This window comes from Cygnus atratus, chromosome 9 (genome assembly GCF_013377495.2).
Source record: "Cygnus atratus isolate AKBS03 ecotype Queensland, Australia chromosome 9, CAtr_DNAZoo_HiC_assembly, whole genome shotgun sequence".
NCBI classification, from domain to species: Eukaryota; Metazoa; Chordata; class Aves; order Anseriformes; family Anatidae; genus Cygnus; species Cygnus atratus.
Window position 1 is genome coordinate 21,887,482 of NC_066370.1, and position 17,083 is coordinate 21,904,564.

At 44.2% G+C, this 17,083-nt stretch overlaps 1 protein-coding gene and 1 non-coding gene across 2 annotated transcripts; both read right to left on the reverse strand.

The window, feature by feature from the left end:
- Positions 1-410: 410 nt before the first annotated feature.
- On the reverse strand, positions 411-15,597 carry MYNN (myoneurin). The gene is made up of 8 exons (XM_035557191.2): positions 15,384-15,597; positions 14,675-14,971; positions 12,148-12,950; positions 10,142-10,301; positions 9,257-9,435; positions 8,964-9,047; positions 8,451-8,537; positions 411-6,677 (listed from the first exon to the last, which is right to left on the reverse strand). Exons 2-8 carry the CDS (start codon positions 14,938-14,940, stop codon positions 6,409-6,411), a joined length of 1,848 nt encoding a protein of 615 aa, XP_035413084.1. The 5' UTR covers positions 14,941-14,971; positions 15,384-15,597; the 3' UTR covers positions 411-6,408.
- Positions 15,598-15,858: 261 nt separating this feature from the next.
- On the reverse strand, positions 15,859-15,931 carry TRNAV-AAC (transfer RNA valine (anticodon AAC)). The gene has a single exon. It is a non-coding gene; the product is annotated as a tRNA-Val (tRNA).
- Positions 15,932-17,083: the final 1,152 nt, after the last annotated feature.

Genomic DNA, 17,083 nt, shown 5'->3' on the forward strand with positions numbered 1-17,083 from the left:
TCCACCTAGGACTGCCGCTGGGCAACAGCTCTGCTTGAGAGCAAATCAGATATGTGGTAGAACAGGATTCCTGTTTGAGTAAATGCATTTGTTGCCACTGCTCCGTTACACTCTCCTTTTACTGAAAAATGGTGTGCTTGTGTTCTTTATCCAAGAGTACTTTATTTTTTAACCAAGTTAAATGAATTTAAGCTCTCAGCCCCAAGAATGCATGAACTCTAAAGCTAGTAAACCTAGTTCAGATATATAAATGGTATTTTGATTAACTTGCTGTATGTAGTTCTTTCTTAAATGACAAATGAAAACCACCACTGAACTTGGTGTTACTTCTTCCTGTCTCTTAAACTGAAAACACTTCCATTATTATAACTGTGTGGCAATTCTGACATAAATAACACAACATATGCATATAAAGGTAGTTAAAACTTGTTTAATGCTTTGGATACAAGCTGCTTAAAAGTTTGGGAATCACTCAGATTGTTTCCTTTTCCATCCATTCTGCTTATACCTGTAGGAGCACAGATCTTGTCAAGTCTAAAACAACAAAATGACCCAAGTATGACAGAGGTTTGCTCAAGAGTTTTCACTAATGCAATCTTCTGCTTATCTAAATGTGCCATGTAACAAAATAATCCGTAAACGCATGTGCGCACAGGCAAAAGACCTGTAAAATGGAAGTCAAAAGAAAAAGATAGGAAAGTAATTTCAACACTGTACTTAAAAAGCAGTGACGTGTATTACCACAGTGGTAGTGTAGAAACAGAGAGGTGTATGGATACGCTTTATCAATCTGAAATGACCAAGGTGGTATTGGTAGCTACTGTGTTGTTGTTTGTTTTAATATTTAGAACATAAATTAGCTGGGCTTTGTTGGTCCAAAAATTGCTTAGTGTCATCGGAGGACTTAGACCTCCTTGTCAATCAACTTCTGTGTAGCAGAACAAACGTACCTGCTCAGTGCACTTACCTCTGTCTCTGCTCCCTCAACCTGCTTGCCTGCTAGAGCCAGTGTTTAGGACCTGAGCAAATTTTCTTCACCCTCCTGACCAGGAGTTCCCCCATGTTCTCTTCACAGAACAGCTTAACAGATGTAATACCCAAAAAGTGAGCGCAGAGCAGGAGAACGGAAATTTATTTACCTTTCTGGCCTGCATATGGACGTCTTAACCTGTGACCATCTTGGTTAGCACAAATTTGGTCTCTGGTCACCCTGTGAGAAGCCTAGCCTAGACAGCCACTTGTGTTTTAGCTGTTGTTGCACAGGAAGAAGAGAACAACAAAAACAGGTTGAAGGTACAAAGAATGTAACTGTGCGGGAGGGACCTGCATACTATCCGAATCGAAACTCTTTAAAAAAGTAGATGAGCTGTAATACTGGCTTGCATTAGCAAACATTGTTTTTCTGCATCTTGCTTCTTTGGAGCATTGCAGGTTGTACTGTGATATTCTAAAGTAACTATTCCTAGTGCTGACACTGATTGGAGAATTTCTTGCCAGAAAGACCATTACAAGATTCAGATTTAGGTATCACTTTTCCCTGTATCTGTCCTTCCCTTGTCCCGTACACGAAGTTCAGGCTAACTTCGTTGCCTGAAAGTTGTCTTAAATTTGTTAAATCTTGTTAAACTGCTGTGATAACAGGTAATCAAATCTATCAAGTCAATTTCAACTCTACCAACAGCAGTGTTTTATTTTTAGTAGATATCAGATAGCAATGCTGTTGTACACAAAAAATAAACAGCATAATGGCATCATGTTCAAAAATGCTAGCGTGTTTTTTAAAATGTTTTTCTCCATGTGAACCCTTATTTAACAGGAGCACTCTGCATTATTGATGAGATCAATAAGAATAGCTCATAAGAAAGGGCTACGGTGTCATTCTTACTGACTTTTGTATAAACAGATTCCTGCAAGCTATAACTACTTATACCAAAAAAAAAAAGGTATTGTTTAAAGAGGCCTGTGCCAAAGACACTGCTTTCCTTTCTCTGAAACCCCAACCCTGAATTTCTTAGAAGACACCTCCTTGTGCTCTTTTGAACGAGAGAATTCACGTAGGCTAGAAATTCTTGCCATGCTGTTTTAGTACTACAACAAGCATAATCCTGTTCTGTTAGCAAATTTTTGCAGCTGCCAGAACTCAGAGCACCTTTCAGAAAGGCAGCATTTTAGTCTCACTTTGAAAGGAAGGAAAATGACTAAGCCAGCAGGTTAGTGGTATAGGGCAGGTCGATTAAGTCCTACTTCATACTCTAGCCACTATACCACCTCCTGTAAAATTAAACAATTGAGTAAAAATAAATTAAGATACAAATTCTGATAAATAAATCCACCGACTATCTACTTGAGCAGATAAAGTATACCTTCAAAGCACTCAGGAAAAAAAAAAAAAATCCCCCATCCCTCAAAACAAGGGTGGGGGAGAAAAAAGTACTAATGTAAGAGTGACCACATGAGATTGCATTTAGAATGAAGTTCTTGTTTAATTGGGTTTGAACAGATCCAAAATATTTTCTATCAGAAAAATTGGGTGGTTTTGCTGCCAAGAAAATGCGCTAATCCTTGCTGTGTTGGTGTGCTGTGCCTAGGGCAACCTTACGTCTTTCTGACAGGGTGCTTTAGGGGTGGTTATGTTAGACTGCTTCCCTCCGCCTCTTGTTGTTTCCCCTTGCAGTTATAAATAGCACGCACGAGGTGAGGGAAAAATACAAAACAAGTTTATTAAAGTCTAACATAAAACACTTCAGGCTGAATATGTACAACTCCCTTCCCTTCCCAGGTGATTATAAAATTGAGAGTTGACCTATATACAAATAACAGAGGAAAAAAGGTATATACATGAAAGATACTTTAAAAATAATTTAACCAAAAATCAGTCATTAGTCTTTATCTTAATTCTGCAAGGCTTATTGATAGCCTCTCCAAGATCACAGCCCTGAAGTCCCTGACGTGGGACTTGTCCATACTCAAAAATTTTCTTGAAATACATGATTTTAGGGAAGTTGTCATGCTTTGTGCCCACATATAGACACAAATCCAGAAGTAAGTGCCATATAAGGAATTATTCTAACATAAATATTTCAAAACAGCCAATTCAGAAACTTATAGATGTAGATAATCTGTTTAGGCAAAACTTGCACCGACTTTAGTGCGAAACTGACTAAACAGTACTGAAACAATGGCATTGCTGAGATAAATCACGTCATTCTCTCTAAATTACTGTTAATGGAATTATTAATATATCCTCTTTCATTTTGCAAGTAGGTTTTAAGAATGAGAATTCTCCCTAAAAAACAATTCCATGCTTTCTTCTATTAATCCCTTAAAGAAGTTACCAATACTGTTATAAGCCTTGCGCCTCCAAAATGAACTTGGAATCCTTAAGCCTATGATTTAATGTGCAGCTGATTTCCATGCATCTATCAGCAAAAGGTACAGTGCAGACCTGCTTCTTCAGGCCCTACAGCACTCAGCATGAACATTCCTACAAATTTTATATATATATTTAATATCTATATATATTTAAAATCTATATTCTAGTAAATGAATACAGTTAATAGAGATCATACCTCAGCAGCTGAGATATCTTCACGAGAGATGAGGATAGGAATCGAGACTCTCAGATGAGGACTGAAGAGTGCAGGTCACTAAATTATTGCTCCAAGACAAAACTACAAGCCTGTGTGTTCTACTAAGAAAGGTTAAAATTGTTGTCTTGTAAAAAATAATGATTATCTTCTTGTCTATAAAGAAAACTAAATGACTAATAAAGAAAGTGTTACTGTTTTTAAATATCTAAACAAATCCTGTATAAATCTAACCACTGTTCTTTAAAAAAGTCTGAAAATCTAAGAATACGGTATTAAGCTATAATTTTAGAAATATAAAAACAGTCCAAACAAACATTATTATGGAATGCATTTTCTATGTAGGAATGTGTGTTTTTTTTCCTAGCACTATTTCTCTCTTGCTGTCTTTTATCCTGGATATATTAATCTTCACATGCTTTTCTTCAGAAAACAGCAGTGTATCATTAGTTTATCTTCCCAAGTTGGTTAAACATTAAATGTATCAGTTGTACATCTTTGTTCTTTTTTTCAGCACTCATGATTAAGCCTAGGTCTATCCCAAGACTTCTGATCTATTTTCAGAAAGAGAAAGTAAAGCCTTAGGACAAGCTACACGGCTCGCTTTTGTTAACACAGGGTCAAGATCTTTGCCATTTGTCAGTGCCAGCTAGCTAAGGAATCCTTCAGCTACTACATCAACAACAGAAACCTGAAAAAAGGGGGGGGGAGGGCAATGCCAAACAAGAAAATCTGAGAACTTCATCTCTTGTCCTTTGTCAGCAGTATGAAGGAGAGCAGCTGTTCATAAATGTTGTGCTATGAATAAGCAAAGAAAATAAAGGTGAGGAAGATAGAGCAGTAATTAGCTTTGGGGGACAGTGGGAGATGCCTGCGTTAAGAATGTTCCTGTGGAACTCCACGCCGTCCTTGGTAGATTTTTATCAAATTAGTCATGATTAAAACCTAAAATATGATCAAGAAGCAGTTTTAAACATGCAGCCTACAAAGATGATCAACACAAAGAAGTAAAAGGTCTATTACCTCATAAGCACAAACATAGAAATTAAAAGAAAACAATAGTCATGCTCAGGAGTCAAGGGACCATTTGCAGAATATTTAAATGAAGTCCTCCAAGAATTTTTTCACAAGGCTTTTTAATTAAGGTGCAGATTACTTATTACTCCATGTAGAACAGAATTAGTTAAGAGGTATCTCCTATGCCCTTCGATTTATCAGTGTCTGGACACAAGGCATCAGTGGGAATAAAATGCTAGCACCAAGTAAATAACCAACAAATAATATCTTTAAACGTCTTGTTGGTACAGCATTACGATTGTTTCTCACTATTTGATGATTACTTAGATAATGCTTACATTATGCTAATGGCACAAACTGGCAAAACGGAGCATAAAAGTACTCCTACTGTCAAGTAGTCTTTAACTAACGACCCTACCAGGACACTAGGGATGTTGCTTTTTTTTAAATTTAAATGGCTAGTAGTAAAACATACCTTTACAAGGGTCTTGCTAGATACCAATTGTGTGCAGTTACACTGGACAAGCAACGTGAGAGGTAAAGCAATACATAAATACTTCAATTAAAACAAATCAGTCACACTCTAATAAACCCATGCCTGAAAGAAAATTAATCTGCTCTGTTGTATTCTTCTTCATGCCCCCTCAGGTAGCATTCATTTAGTATTTTCACAGTGAAGGCCAGTGTTTGTTTCTTCTTTTGTACCTCCTTTCTAGCACAACGAGTACTACTGTCACAGAAATGATAATTATGAAGCTATGGTTCACGCCTCACAATTAAGTCAACGTGTCTTTTTGTCTCATCTACAACGTGCACGTTCCAGCTCTTTTTAGCAAACACTGCTGTTTCTGCCAAACCCAGGATGTTTCAGAGATGTGAAAAACAAATCTGGGACAAGATACAACAACGCTAGATTCATTAAAAAAAAAACAAAAAAAAAACACAGAGTGACTTGTTGGAAAGAATACGCAGCAGTATCTATGCCATTAGAGTCCCTCTGACTCGCCATGCTGAAGAACCTCCCCTTACTTGCCTTGTCAGGGACATTACGCCAAGCTCGCTTTCCCTCTGGTCAGACTGAACCGAAGACAGGCTGCTTCTGGCCGGCGGCAGTAATTCTTTGACAGGACCCCGCCACAGTGCTGCCCCGCCTTCCATCACGTACACTGTATCACCTCCGAATGCAGACCTACAAGCTTGTTAGCAGTCAAATTCTGATTTTTCCCTCTAGAACTCTGGGTTGATATTCCTAAACTATCAAATATGGCTTAAAATGTTCTCAAATCACAGAATGGTTTGAGGCGAGAGGGGACCTCTGGAGGCCCTCGGGTCCTACCCCCACGCCCAAGCCAGGACACCCAGGAGCAGGTTGCCCAGGGCCTTGTCCGGGGCGGCTGTTAAAGGTCTCCCAGGAGGGAGCCTCCACAGCCTCTCTTGCAACCTGCTCCGGTGCTCGGATGACACTGTCACACGTCAGATCAGCGGGAACACAGAAAATGATCTCCAAAAATGCATTAACATACTTAACAGAGAATTCTTAAGGCAGGTGTTGCTGAAAAGGAATTGTCTCCTGGAAATCAGTGTTAATTACAAATAGAAATTTGATTGTAGATTAGCACAATTCAACCAAAGGAAAAAAGGAAAGACAGCACTGTACAATGGAAATGCCTTACAAGGATTTTTACACAGAGAAAAAAAAAAAGAACAAGTCCAATTCAAAAAGTGTGACTACTTGATTATGTTCATCTTTACCAAACGTATGCAAGTTCACTGCTGGATTACCTTGTGGCTCTGTTGTGCGCTGTCAGTATAACTGCTGCAAGAAAATAAACTGAGGTTCTGAATATCCAGTCACAGCGGATCTTAGCAATGTCTCTGACGAAGGAGACTGACTGCCCGTCACAGGAAGCAGCATCTGATGGTCTTCAGTCCCAATGGGAAGGGGAAGCGGTAAAGACATCTCAGAGGGTTTCACATCTATGGACTCTGATAAAGGACTTTTCTGACTCTGAATGGATTCTTGTTCATTGAAAGAATTATCGAGTGTATTAGAATCAGGGGGAGTTTCGGATCCTGGGAAAAGAAAAAAAAAAAAAAGAAAAAAAGTTTTTCCAAATATTAATTTTATTTTCCCAGCAATTAATGTAAGGGAACATTTTGCAAATGATGCAAGATTTTTCTTGCTGCTAGCAAGAACCAAGCAAGACTTGTTCTCACAAAACACGGACTAACTGCTACTAGAAATCTTGCTACAGATAGCACAAGTCAACAAGAAGGAAAGACAGCACAAGTGTCTTTGCACGGAAGAATTAAAACGAACAAATCCTACGTGAAAAATTAAAGTGCTTGAATGATTATTTAGATCTTACCAAGACATTCAAATTCCCTACAGCTTATCTTGTTGAGGACATTGTATGAACCATCCTCATGTGTGTCTCATACCGTCCCTCTTAACTTTCACTACAGGCACCATCTCTGTTGGAAACCATCTGAAGAAATGTTCAAAAGCTCCTACACAAATTCTGCACATTGCCTTTCAACTGACTGCCCAAACAAGCACGTGGCGTGTCAAGGACTGCCCAGGCAGCTGTGCTGTCAGTACCTTCAGTGTGCTGTGAAGCCAAAACAAGCTGTAAACACAGTGTGAAAACTGAGAATCACATCCTCTGCTTCCTGTGACGTGACAAACAGACAGATGATGAATTCTAACTCGATCTCTACTTGGCATGGTACAGAAGATAACAAACCCTTAACATAGTGAACGAAGGAGCTTTGGAGAAAATACAGTTATGAAGGTTTCCTTGAGATTTCCCCCCCCAGAAAACCTAAGAACCACAGCCACATACTGCCCAGCCCTCTCCTCGCTCACTGCTGCTCTCACCGCACACTTGCTTCCACCCCCTTCTGGCTGCATTAGCACCTTCCTAAACGGGGCTTCAGGAGACTTTGACCTTCAAAGCTGCCTCTGCGTGTGACTCTTGTCTTCTCAGCCTCTCCCTAGCCAGACCAGACATGCACAGACACCGATTATTCCCTTTTCCATACGACAGAGACAAGGGAATTAGCGCAAATACACTTAAGGATGGACAGATAATGAGGTACGTGGAGCCAGTGTTGAAAGAGACCGGTTCCATTCTCTGAACACCTCCTGAGTTTTGTACCATAACCAAGTAATATGTCACATTTCTTCCTAATCAAAATCTGGTATGCAGAGCAGGATTTGAATGTATTTGAAAAGTCTTTTTAGGGCAGTATTTGCAGCAGAGAACATTTTGCCTGGCTGTCTGGTACCGTGTTACTTGCTAATCCAGCTCAGACCTGGATTAACATTGACTATGCTGTTGCATTCGAAATATTGGATCCTTCTAGAAGTAAAGTAATTCTTGTAACCAGTATGCCTTCTTCATTCGAATTATTACCCTAATAGGGACATACTCCAAAAACAGATTCAGAAGAAAGAAAAAGTTACCTATGACTCACAGACCATGCCTTAGTGTGGAAAGCTCTCACAATTTCCTAGGACAAGGAAGTAAATATTCACGTACAAAAATTCTCGTCAGCAGCAATCCACTTCTCTGTTGGTCAAGATGTGCTTGCTACGGCAATGCAAACTGCTTGAAAATTTGTCTTGAATCTACTTTAAAGCATATCCTTTGGGCTTTACAAGGTTTGGGTACCTCTAAAGCAGATGCTTTAAGCACTAAGGAGGACTACCATCCAAAAATCTTCTAAATTTAGAAAATTTTCTAAAATAAAAGTTTTCTAAATTCAGGCCAGTTTGAGCAAAAAAAACCCAAAAGTTATTTGACATAGGGGAAGACAAAACAGTTTGCACAAGGAACTCACCTGTGTGAACTTTCGTTTTGTGCTTCTTAAGATTTTTTATATCTGTGTAAGAATTTCCACACATTTCACAGATAAATGGTCTTTCACCTGAAAAAAAAATGGGTTTGGCAGTTAGAATAATCTTGATATTGAAAGAAGACAGTTATAGATGCAGGATAATGGATTTTAAAGTTATATTTTAAAATACAGTTTGTAACTGTAAGGTATTTTGTCTGTCTGTATTTAGAATAAAATTGGTTCCAGAACAGTAGATTAAAACAAAGCAAAAAGCTTCTGTGTTTGAAGTAGAACCCTGATCATACATCAACACCTACACTGTTACACACTGAAATTAGTCTGAAAAAAGCAATTAAAAAAATCATAGATATTTTCTTTACATTATTTTCACAAAGATACATAAATTAAGAAACTCTGCTACTTTCGAGTACAGCACAATGTGGTATATTTTAAAGGCAAAAAGGTAAAAGTACAATATTATTTATTGTTCAGGAAGCAGCCTGTCTGGAAACTGACCTGTATGGGACCGAAAATGTTTATTGAGCTCTCCAGAGGAAATAAAACTCTTTCCACAAATGCCACAGATATATGGCTTCTCTCCTAAAGGAGACACAAGGAGTTTATTTCAATATATAAACCATAATACACATAAAGAACAAGTTAAAATAAAACAGAGGTGATGTCCAAGGGGAGAAAATGCTCCTTGAAGTGGAGTCAAAGGGAAAAAACATGAAAAAGAAGCTGGATGAAAACACCAGAGGACACTCCCAGATCATCCCAGGGCAGAGATTTCCTCCGTCTCCCCTTACCTGTATGTTTTCGGGAATGGGTGATGAGAGAACTCGAGACAGCAAAGGCTTTTCCACAGGTGTCACACACGTAGGGCTTCTCCCCTGTGTGGCGACGCACGTGGTAGGTGAGCGTGCTCGCCTGGGCGAACCGCTGACCACAGCGGTCGCACACGTAGGGCTTCTCGCCACTGTGCTTCCTGCGAAAGAACAGACAGCGGTGATCTGCTGGCAGGAAGGGAAGCAGCACCCACGGTTAGGTGACTTTCCTCAACTCTCCTCTGCCTTCTCCAAAGCTCCTTGTGTTAGCGTTCTGTGAGCTACAAAACTCATCAACTGGGAGCTGATTCTGAGCTAGCAGTTTCTCAATGAGTAAAAGTCACTGGCTGTTGGCTTGGGGAATTTGTGCATCAGTGGTTTCATGGCAGCTGAATCAAACTATGGGCCCCGCGCGTGTAACATTCACTGTGAGAACTCAGCAAGTGTTGCATTACAGCGCACTGAAAGATAAAACGATGCTTCCGAACAAGGGAACACGATTTGAGCTCCTGCCAAAAAACGCAACAGCCCCGTGCCGGTTGCCTGTGCGCAGGGAGACCAGTTCTGTTTCACTTCCTGTCAAGGACTGCTTTTGTCTCCAGGTACTTCAAAGAGTTTAAAACAAATAACCGTCATTGCCATAAGGATACCAGTACGTATGCTGTAACATTCATAAACTGCTCCCTCCCTAATGAGGGAGGGCGCAGATGTACGCCTTCTATTCTTGCGGTGCGAGACGGGACCCAAGACAAAAGGAGCAAGAAATGAGCAAATGGTGTGAATGTGTAAGTCTTGCTCACAGCACAGAGAATGATTCTGTTTAAATAAACGTGGATGAAACATCTGCAGGATCTCACTTCTCCCTACCTGGCGTGAATCTTCAGGTTGCTCGAAGTGGCGAACTGCAGGTTGCACACGTCGCACTTGTACGGCTTCTCTTCGCCGTGGTGCATCCGGCTGTGGAACACTAACTGGCACTTCTGGGCAAAGCCTTTGTCGCACAGCTCACATTTGTATGGCTTCTCCCCTGGTAAAAAAACAAACCTCTTGTACTCTCTGGATTTACGTAAGCAAGCTTTCCAATCCATTACCTGGCCAAGGCTCAAGTGTCTGTTCTAGTAGGTCTGACGAATAACATCTCGTGGCATCCGGTGTTCAGCCCGCTGAGGTGGAACGTGCCAGCAGCACAGCACACAACAGGCCATTTTTAACATATTGCAATTTGAAAATAAAAGGGAACGGTTCATATTTTTAATAATGCCATTTCCCCCACGTTATTTTCAGAAAGCTATGACTACTTTTCCACATTATTCAAGATTCGGAGTGTTTGAGATGAACAGCCAGTAAATCACCTGCTCCTTCCTGCCTCTCAAACAACAAGAGGTGTCCAGTGCCCTCTCTGGCGCTCCCTGACTCCTCACTAGTGTCTGCTGCAGAACGCTACAGGTACCTCTCCGACTGCCCGTGGTTTCTCCGCGGTCAGTACGGTCTCATCAGTGGACTGTGCAACGCCACGGTCTCAGATGACAGCAGTGAGAGAGCCTCTGCGTATTGCTGGGACGGCGCACAGCCAAACTAGGGGCTTGACAATTCCTAAGCACAACGTGTGCTTAAAAACTTCAGAAATAAAAGCACTCGGCAGCTAACCTGCCAGCTAGGAGCAGCAAACTGGCCCTGAATTCTGCTCACAAGCTTCACCTTGCGTATGAATCTTTAGTGAGTCAGTGGCTGATGGTATTTGAAATCCTCTCCCTTGGTCACTGAACGGGAATGGTGTTCTCCTGCAGCTGTACCTCAGAACCTCCTACTGGAGGCTTTGCATCCTACTCCTCTTCTGCATCTTCACAGCTTCCTGGAAAGAGCTCCACTGCTGACCTCTGCTCACAGTTTTCCAAAGGGAAAAAGAGCAAAAGTAACCGTTTAAAAAAAAAAATCTTTTTCACTGTTACTTCAGAATTCTGAATGTCAGCCACAAAAGGAAGAAAACCGTGCGACCCATGTCCCTCCGCTGCTCACTGGGTTTAGCAGAGCAGCAAAGGTGAGGGCAGAACAGCTACAATGGATCAGATCGAAGACAGAACTAATCCAGTATCAAGTCTTCCTTGTCTAGGGAAGGAAGTAAGAAAAGACAAAGACTGACTTGTGCTTCTCCCCAGTGTCTTCCCAGGCTCTAATAACTTGCTGTTCGTAATCTTTCCAGGTTGGATGTGTCGTCTTAACGTTAAAGTGTTCATAAATGGTTTTTCTTTGATGCTTTCTCCAGTAGCTCTTGCTACAACACAAACTTCTAGTAAAGTTATTGAATGAAGAGAACATCACACAGTTCAGCTACACGTTTTACTAAGTAAAATCCCAAACGCTGCAATTGAGCCACCTCCACTATCTTTTTTTGAAGATTCCCCCCGTGCAAGAAGCTACCTACTTGAAACAAGAATGTAATTTCTTTTTCCGCCATTGTTATCAAGCCTATATTAGGACTTCACGTTAAAAAAAAAATATATATATAGCAACAGAAATTCTGGTATGGAGTTCCGTGAGCCTTTCACACTCTACTGGCGGTGGTTTCTGGCACTGCACTCCATTTAACGTCTCCGCAGAGTTAAAGGGTAGCCAGCCCTTCTGAATCTTTCCAGAGATCAAGGTGCTCCGACAAGTAAAGTCCCCACTAGCTATTTAACACTGAAACTACGATTTTGTACCGAAAAAACGTAGAAACACTTCATGCCACCAGGATACAGACGCTATCCCCACAGTACCAAGAGCAGACAAAATTTCCAGAGGAACAGCTCAGAACACAAAGATCTTTCTAGTCCCGTATTCGCGTGCTGCTCTCGCAGATCTCCACAGCCCACGACGACAAACCAACAGCTTACCTGTGTGAGTTCTTACATGGGTTTTCAGCTGGTTGCACTGCGTGAACGCCTTCCCACACAGCTGGCACACGTAGGGTTTCACTCCTTTGTGTATCCTCATGTGCCGGCGGAGGCTGCTGGCTTCCGAGAAGACTTTTCCACACGTGTTGCACACCGGTTTAGCTTTGGAGTACTTCTGGTCAAGTTCCTCTCCTGAACTTTCCAGCTGGTAAGTGTTCTTTTCGTTGGCTATATTGGACATACAGTGCTCCTTCAGCGCACAGTTCTGCTGAGACTTCCCCCGTTTTTGTTTTGCTGCAATAGTCTGAACTAAAATATCTTGCGCTGCCAGCGTTTCGCTTTCCACCACAGCTGCCAACTGGAGCTCGGAGTTATCGCTGCCTTGGGCAGCCTGCTCTGTTATCTGCGTGGCCAGCTTATTTGCATCTAAAAACATTTCAATCGATGCGTTCTCAGTCACATCATTCTGGTACTGTATTGATTTACTCTGTACGCTTTTGGGGGAGCTGAAATTCTTCTTTCGCTTTTTGGTTTGAGCGGATTTCTTTTCTAAAGCTGATTTCTTTGCCTGTGGTTGAACCAACTCTGCAGGAGGAGCGTCTGCTTTCTCCCGATTGTTGTAATCTCGGAGAGTCAGAAGGCAAGTCTGCTGATTCATTTCAATGTTTCCAGTGATGCTAGATGTCTCTGTAGAAGAGGGATTAGCAATAAAAGCAAAGTCTTCCATCTTTATTTTGCATTTAGTCACCACTTCTTCTACTTTGAGATAGTCGGCAGCCTGGTGAATTTCTTTGACATTCCAGCTGCAAGGAAAGAAGACTTAGGTGACAATATTCTGGACAAAGCGGTAATTTGTTCTGTACCAACTGTATTAAATACAGACAGCGGAACTACAGAGAAGTTACACTGTTAGAGGAAATAATTTAGAGAAAATACACAGCAAGACCTAATCTTGTGCCCATAAGACACTGATAGGACAATTGTTCTCCAACTGACAGCCTGTGCCCAGGGGAGCCTGTAGCTCCACAGAACTGAAAATTTTATTTTCGTTTACGTGCCTCTTGTAGAATTTTAAGTCTGATCGTAAGGTGGTGAGACCGGACTTTGGTTTGTCTGTCCAAAACGCTCAGAAGTCATAACACAAAGGGATAAAACACTGGAGAATACAATGCTACAATTATTACCCTTTCTGCCAAAAATCCTAAGTAATTCACAAGCAGCACATTCACCCCAGCAATTCTGCGAAGCAGCTACTAACCTTGTTTTATAAAATGACTTGCACACAGTCTTTACTCTGTACGAGCTACACACAGACTATGCCACCACCAAAGCAGTCCTCGTTTAAGCTACTACCCACTATTTTTCAGATCCTGCAGCATAGGCCTTGACGATTTAGAAAAAAAAAAAATCATCCAAAAATGGTGGCAACAAGTACCAGTAACAATCTGTGGGTTTCTGGCAGTTTAACTACAGATTAATGCTAAACAACAGCATTCTGCCTGTCTATTTCACAGCAAGCATAACTAAATCATCAGACAACAGGCAGCTAGCCAAAATTATTCTCTGTCCATGTGTACAACAGGCTCAGTAGCTTGTATGACACTAGCACTGAGCTCTAGGTAAATCCTCCGGGGTTCACACATGGCCCCGCTGTCACAGAAGACAATGGGGGCTGCAGCAGGGATACACCACAGGCTGACAGGTACACGCCAGCAGAGCTCCAGGCATCTACACAAACAGCTCTCCCTGGGTAAGAACAGCATGTGCACAGCCCACTTCTTTCAGAGATCCCAGCCGCTCGGAACGAACCCAGAAACTTGCAAAGCCTAACGCGCTAACTCTAAGGCACTGCTGCGGGAGTTTTTCTATTAGTGTTAAAGCTCGTAGCTAAGTTACAGACAGAAACAACACCGAAACAACACCCCGCATCCAGGCTTCTACAATTCTCAAGCCTGAGTTTTCAGAGATCAGCAGCAACAAAGTTTTTTCGGATGGATTTCACACCGGAGGTCGCAACAGGAGTTACACTTCTGGGCTACCTGCTTCTGAGTAGTCACAGCTGAGTGAGCCACACCTCCTTCTTTTCCCTGAGAGAGCAGCACTACAAAGAACCCTCACTGCACACAAACTAACACAACGCGCACAAAAACACCCCCACGAGGGGGAAAATACTTATAGTTTCTGTGTGTTGACTGGAAAAAGGGCTCCTATAATCCAACTTCAGGAAGAATCGAGTTATCCCTCCCTCTCCCAGTAACCACACAAGATTTTTAATCCTTCCTGATCCTGACAGAAAGACTCAAGAGACTGAAACTATCAGCAAAACATCTGACAACATATTTGTGCTTTGGCACTCACATGCCGGGTGCTATCCTGGAGCATGCAAACAGATGATCTTCAGCTGTTTGTATGCATCACATCCACTACTATGTTCCTCCCATACGTGTTACAAAGAACGAAAAATCCAGTACTGCCTCAATACAGTTTATTTCCTTATTTTCTTCCCCACGTTAGTAGCGCGCGTTACCTGTCAAGGTTTAAGTTTCCCGTGTAAATAAACTCCAGGAGTTTTTGGAATCCATCAGCCTTCACTTGAGTCTGATCCAAAACGACGTTGTTGTCAGAGGCGTCCCTGTAGAACGCCCCAAAGTACTCGCTGAAGGAAGCCAGCACATTTCTGTGCGCCTTGAACTGGAACTCGCCGATGACGACGGTGCAGTCACAAAGGAAGCCGGCTTCTCGCTGCTTGTTCAGCCTCTCCAGCAGGTGCTCGCAGTGATGGGAGTACTGCATCCTGACAGCGGGCTGCGGCCTCTGTTCCCTCCTGGGAAAGCGAAGGAACCCAGTTACACGCCGGATTTTACTTGTTTTTTCCGCCTCCCTCAAGACAAAGTTAATAATGACAAATACCCCGGCGCTGAACCGCCCCCCCCCCCCAGCCGGCTGGGCACCGGGACCTCCCTCACGGGGCTCAGCGGCCCGGTTCCCTCCTCAGGGAGCGGGGGAGCTCCCGGCCGCCGGGGCAGGACCCGGGGCGCGCCGGGGGACAACGGGGGGCGGCGGCAGAGCCGCCTCGGGACACGGGGAGCGGCCGGGCCGCAGCCTCCCGGGGCCGGGACCCTCCGCGGCCCTTCCCCGGTCCCCACCGGGCCCCTCAGGGCCGGGTCGGGCCCGCCCCAGCCGCCCTCGGACGCCCCTCCCCGGTCCCGGCCCTGAGGCGGCGGCGCCTCGCGCACCTGCGGCGGGACGAGCGGGAGGAAGCGGCGGCTTCTCCGCCTCAGGCCGCCATGTTGTGCCGCCGCCGCTTCCCGCACGCCACTTCCGGTGCTCCCGGGACCGCCGGGGCTCGGGGAGGGGCGGGGGGGACCCGCGGGGGGAGCGGGGACTCGGCGGGCACCGCCCGGAGGGGAACGGGACGGGGCGGGCCGCGGAACGACCGCCGGGACGGCCGGGGAGGCGCGGACTACAGCTCCCGTGAGGCAGCGCGGCGTGGCAGCGCTGGGGTCTAGGGTGGTAGGGAGCTGTGCATGCTGGGGGATGTAGTCCCGCTGGGGACTGAAGGCTCTAAAGTCCCGCCGCGTTGGTGCTTCCAGTTCAAAGTAATTCGGGGCGCCGGTTCAGCAGCGCCGGCGGACCTCGGTTACCTTCCAGCGCGACATCAAAGAAAGAAAAGAAAAAAAAAAAATAGGGAAAATGCGAGCCACCCGCCGGTGTTTCCGCCCGGTTTCGAACCGGGGACCTTTCGCGTGTTAGGCGAACGTGATAACCACTACACTACGGAAACGCCGCTTGTGTGCACGCTCTGCAGCGGTCCCCTCATGGCATCCACCCACTGCAGGCTGGGGACCTCCCTCCCGGAATCCCAAAATCATCTAGGTTGGAAAGAGCTCCAAGATCACTTGTTCCAACCACCCCCCTACCACCAATGTCACCCACTGAACCATGTCCCCAAGCACCACGTCCAACCTTGCCTTGAACACCCCCAGGGATGGTAACGCCACCACCTCCCTGAGCAACCCGTCCCAACGCCTGGCTGCTCCTTCTGAGAGGAAATATCTCCTCATTTCCAACCTCAACCTCTCCTGGTGCAACGTGAGGCCGTTCCCTCAAGGCCCAGCACTTTCCTTCCTCCCTCCGGCCTCCCTCTGCACCCCCAGAGCTCCCCGCTCACCCCCAAGCCCCTCAGCCGAGGGCAGGCCCTGCAGCACAGCTCCTCCATGCTGCTGCCGGCTGCCCCTTCTGCCACAGGCAGCCATGGCATGGCTGGGAGGCTGTGGAAATAAATAAGTTGTTTGTGTTCCGAACGACAGTGCCGTGGTTTTGTGGTGCCTTTCTTCATAACGCTTTTCATGTGAGAAAAGGCCCTGTGTAGTCTGGTATGGTTTCAGGCAAAAGCAGGTAACTGCTTGGAGCACACAGGCTGACAGAGCATCCTTTCGTTCTCTCCTTCAGGCAGCGAATCGGGGAGACAGACTGCCACCACCTCACTGCAGGAGAGCTGGATCTGCCACCTATTGGGTTTTTGTTTGAATCGCGTCGAAAATCTTCGTTGCTGACTGAGAAAGAGTGCTGCCACCAAAAATCACAGCACTCATGTGACAGAGAAACTTTGAGATCTTGATTTTCAAAATAATCCAATTCGTTTTCAATATATTTAAACCTGTATACATAAGTAAATAAAATGCCACACCTTGGGTTAATATTTCACACTAAAGTGTCATTTGAAACCGCTTTTCCTTACAGAGCCAAATCTACCTCCTGGGGTGGTTATAGGTGCAGATTCCAGCCCCTGAGCCCAGCCCCAGCCCCAGTCCCCAAATTCTAAACCCCAAACCCGAGCCCCCAGGTCTCCGCCCCTAGACCCCAGCTCCCACCCCCTGTTTCCCAGCCCCTGACTCCACCTCCTGAACCCCTGGACCCCAGCCACTAGGTGCCG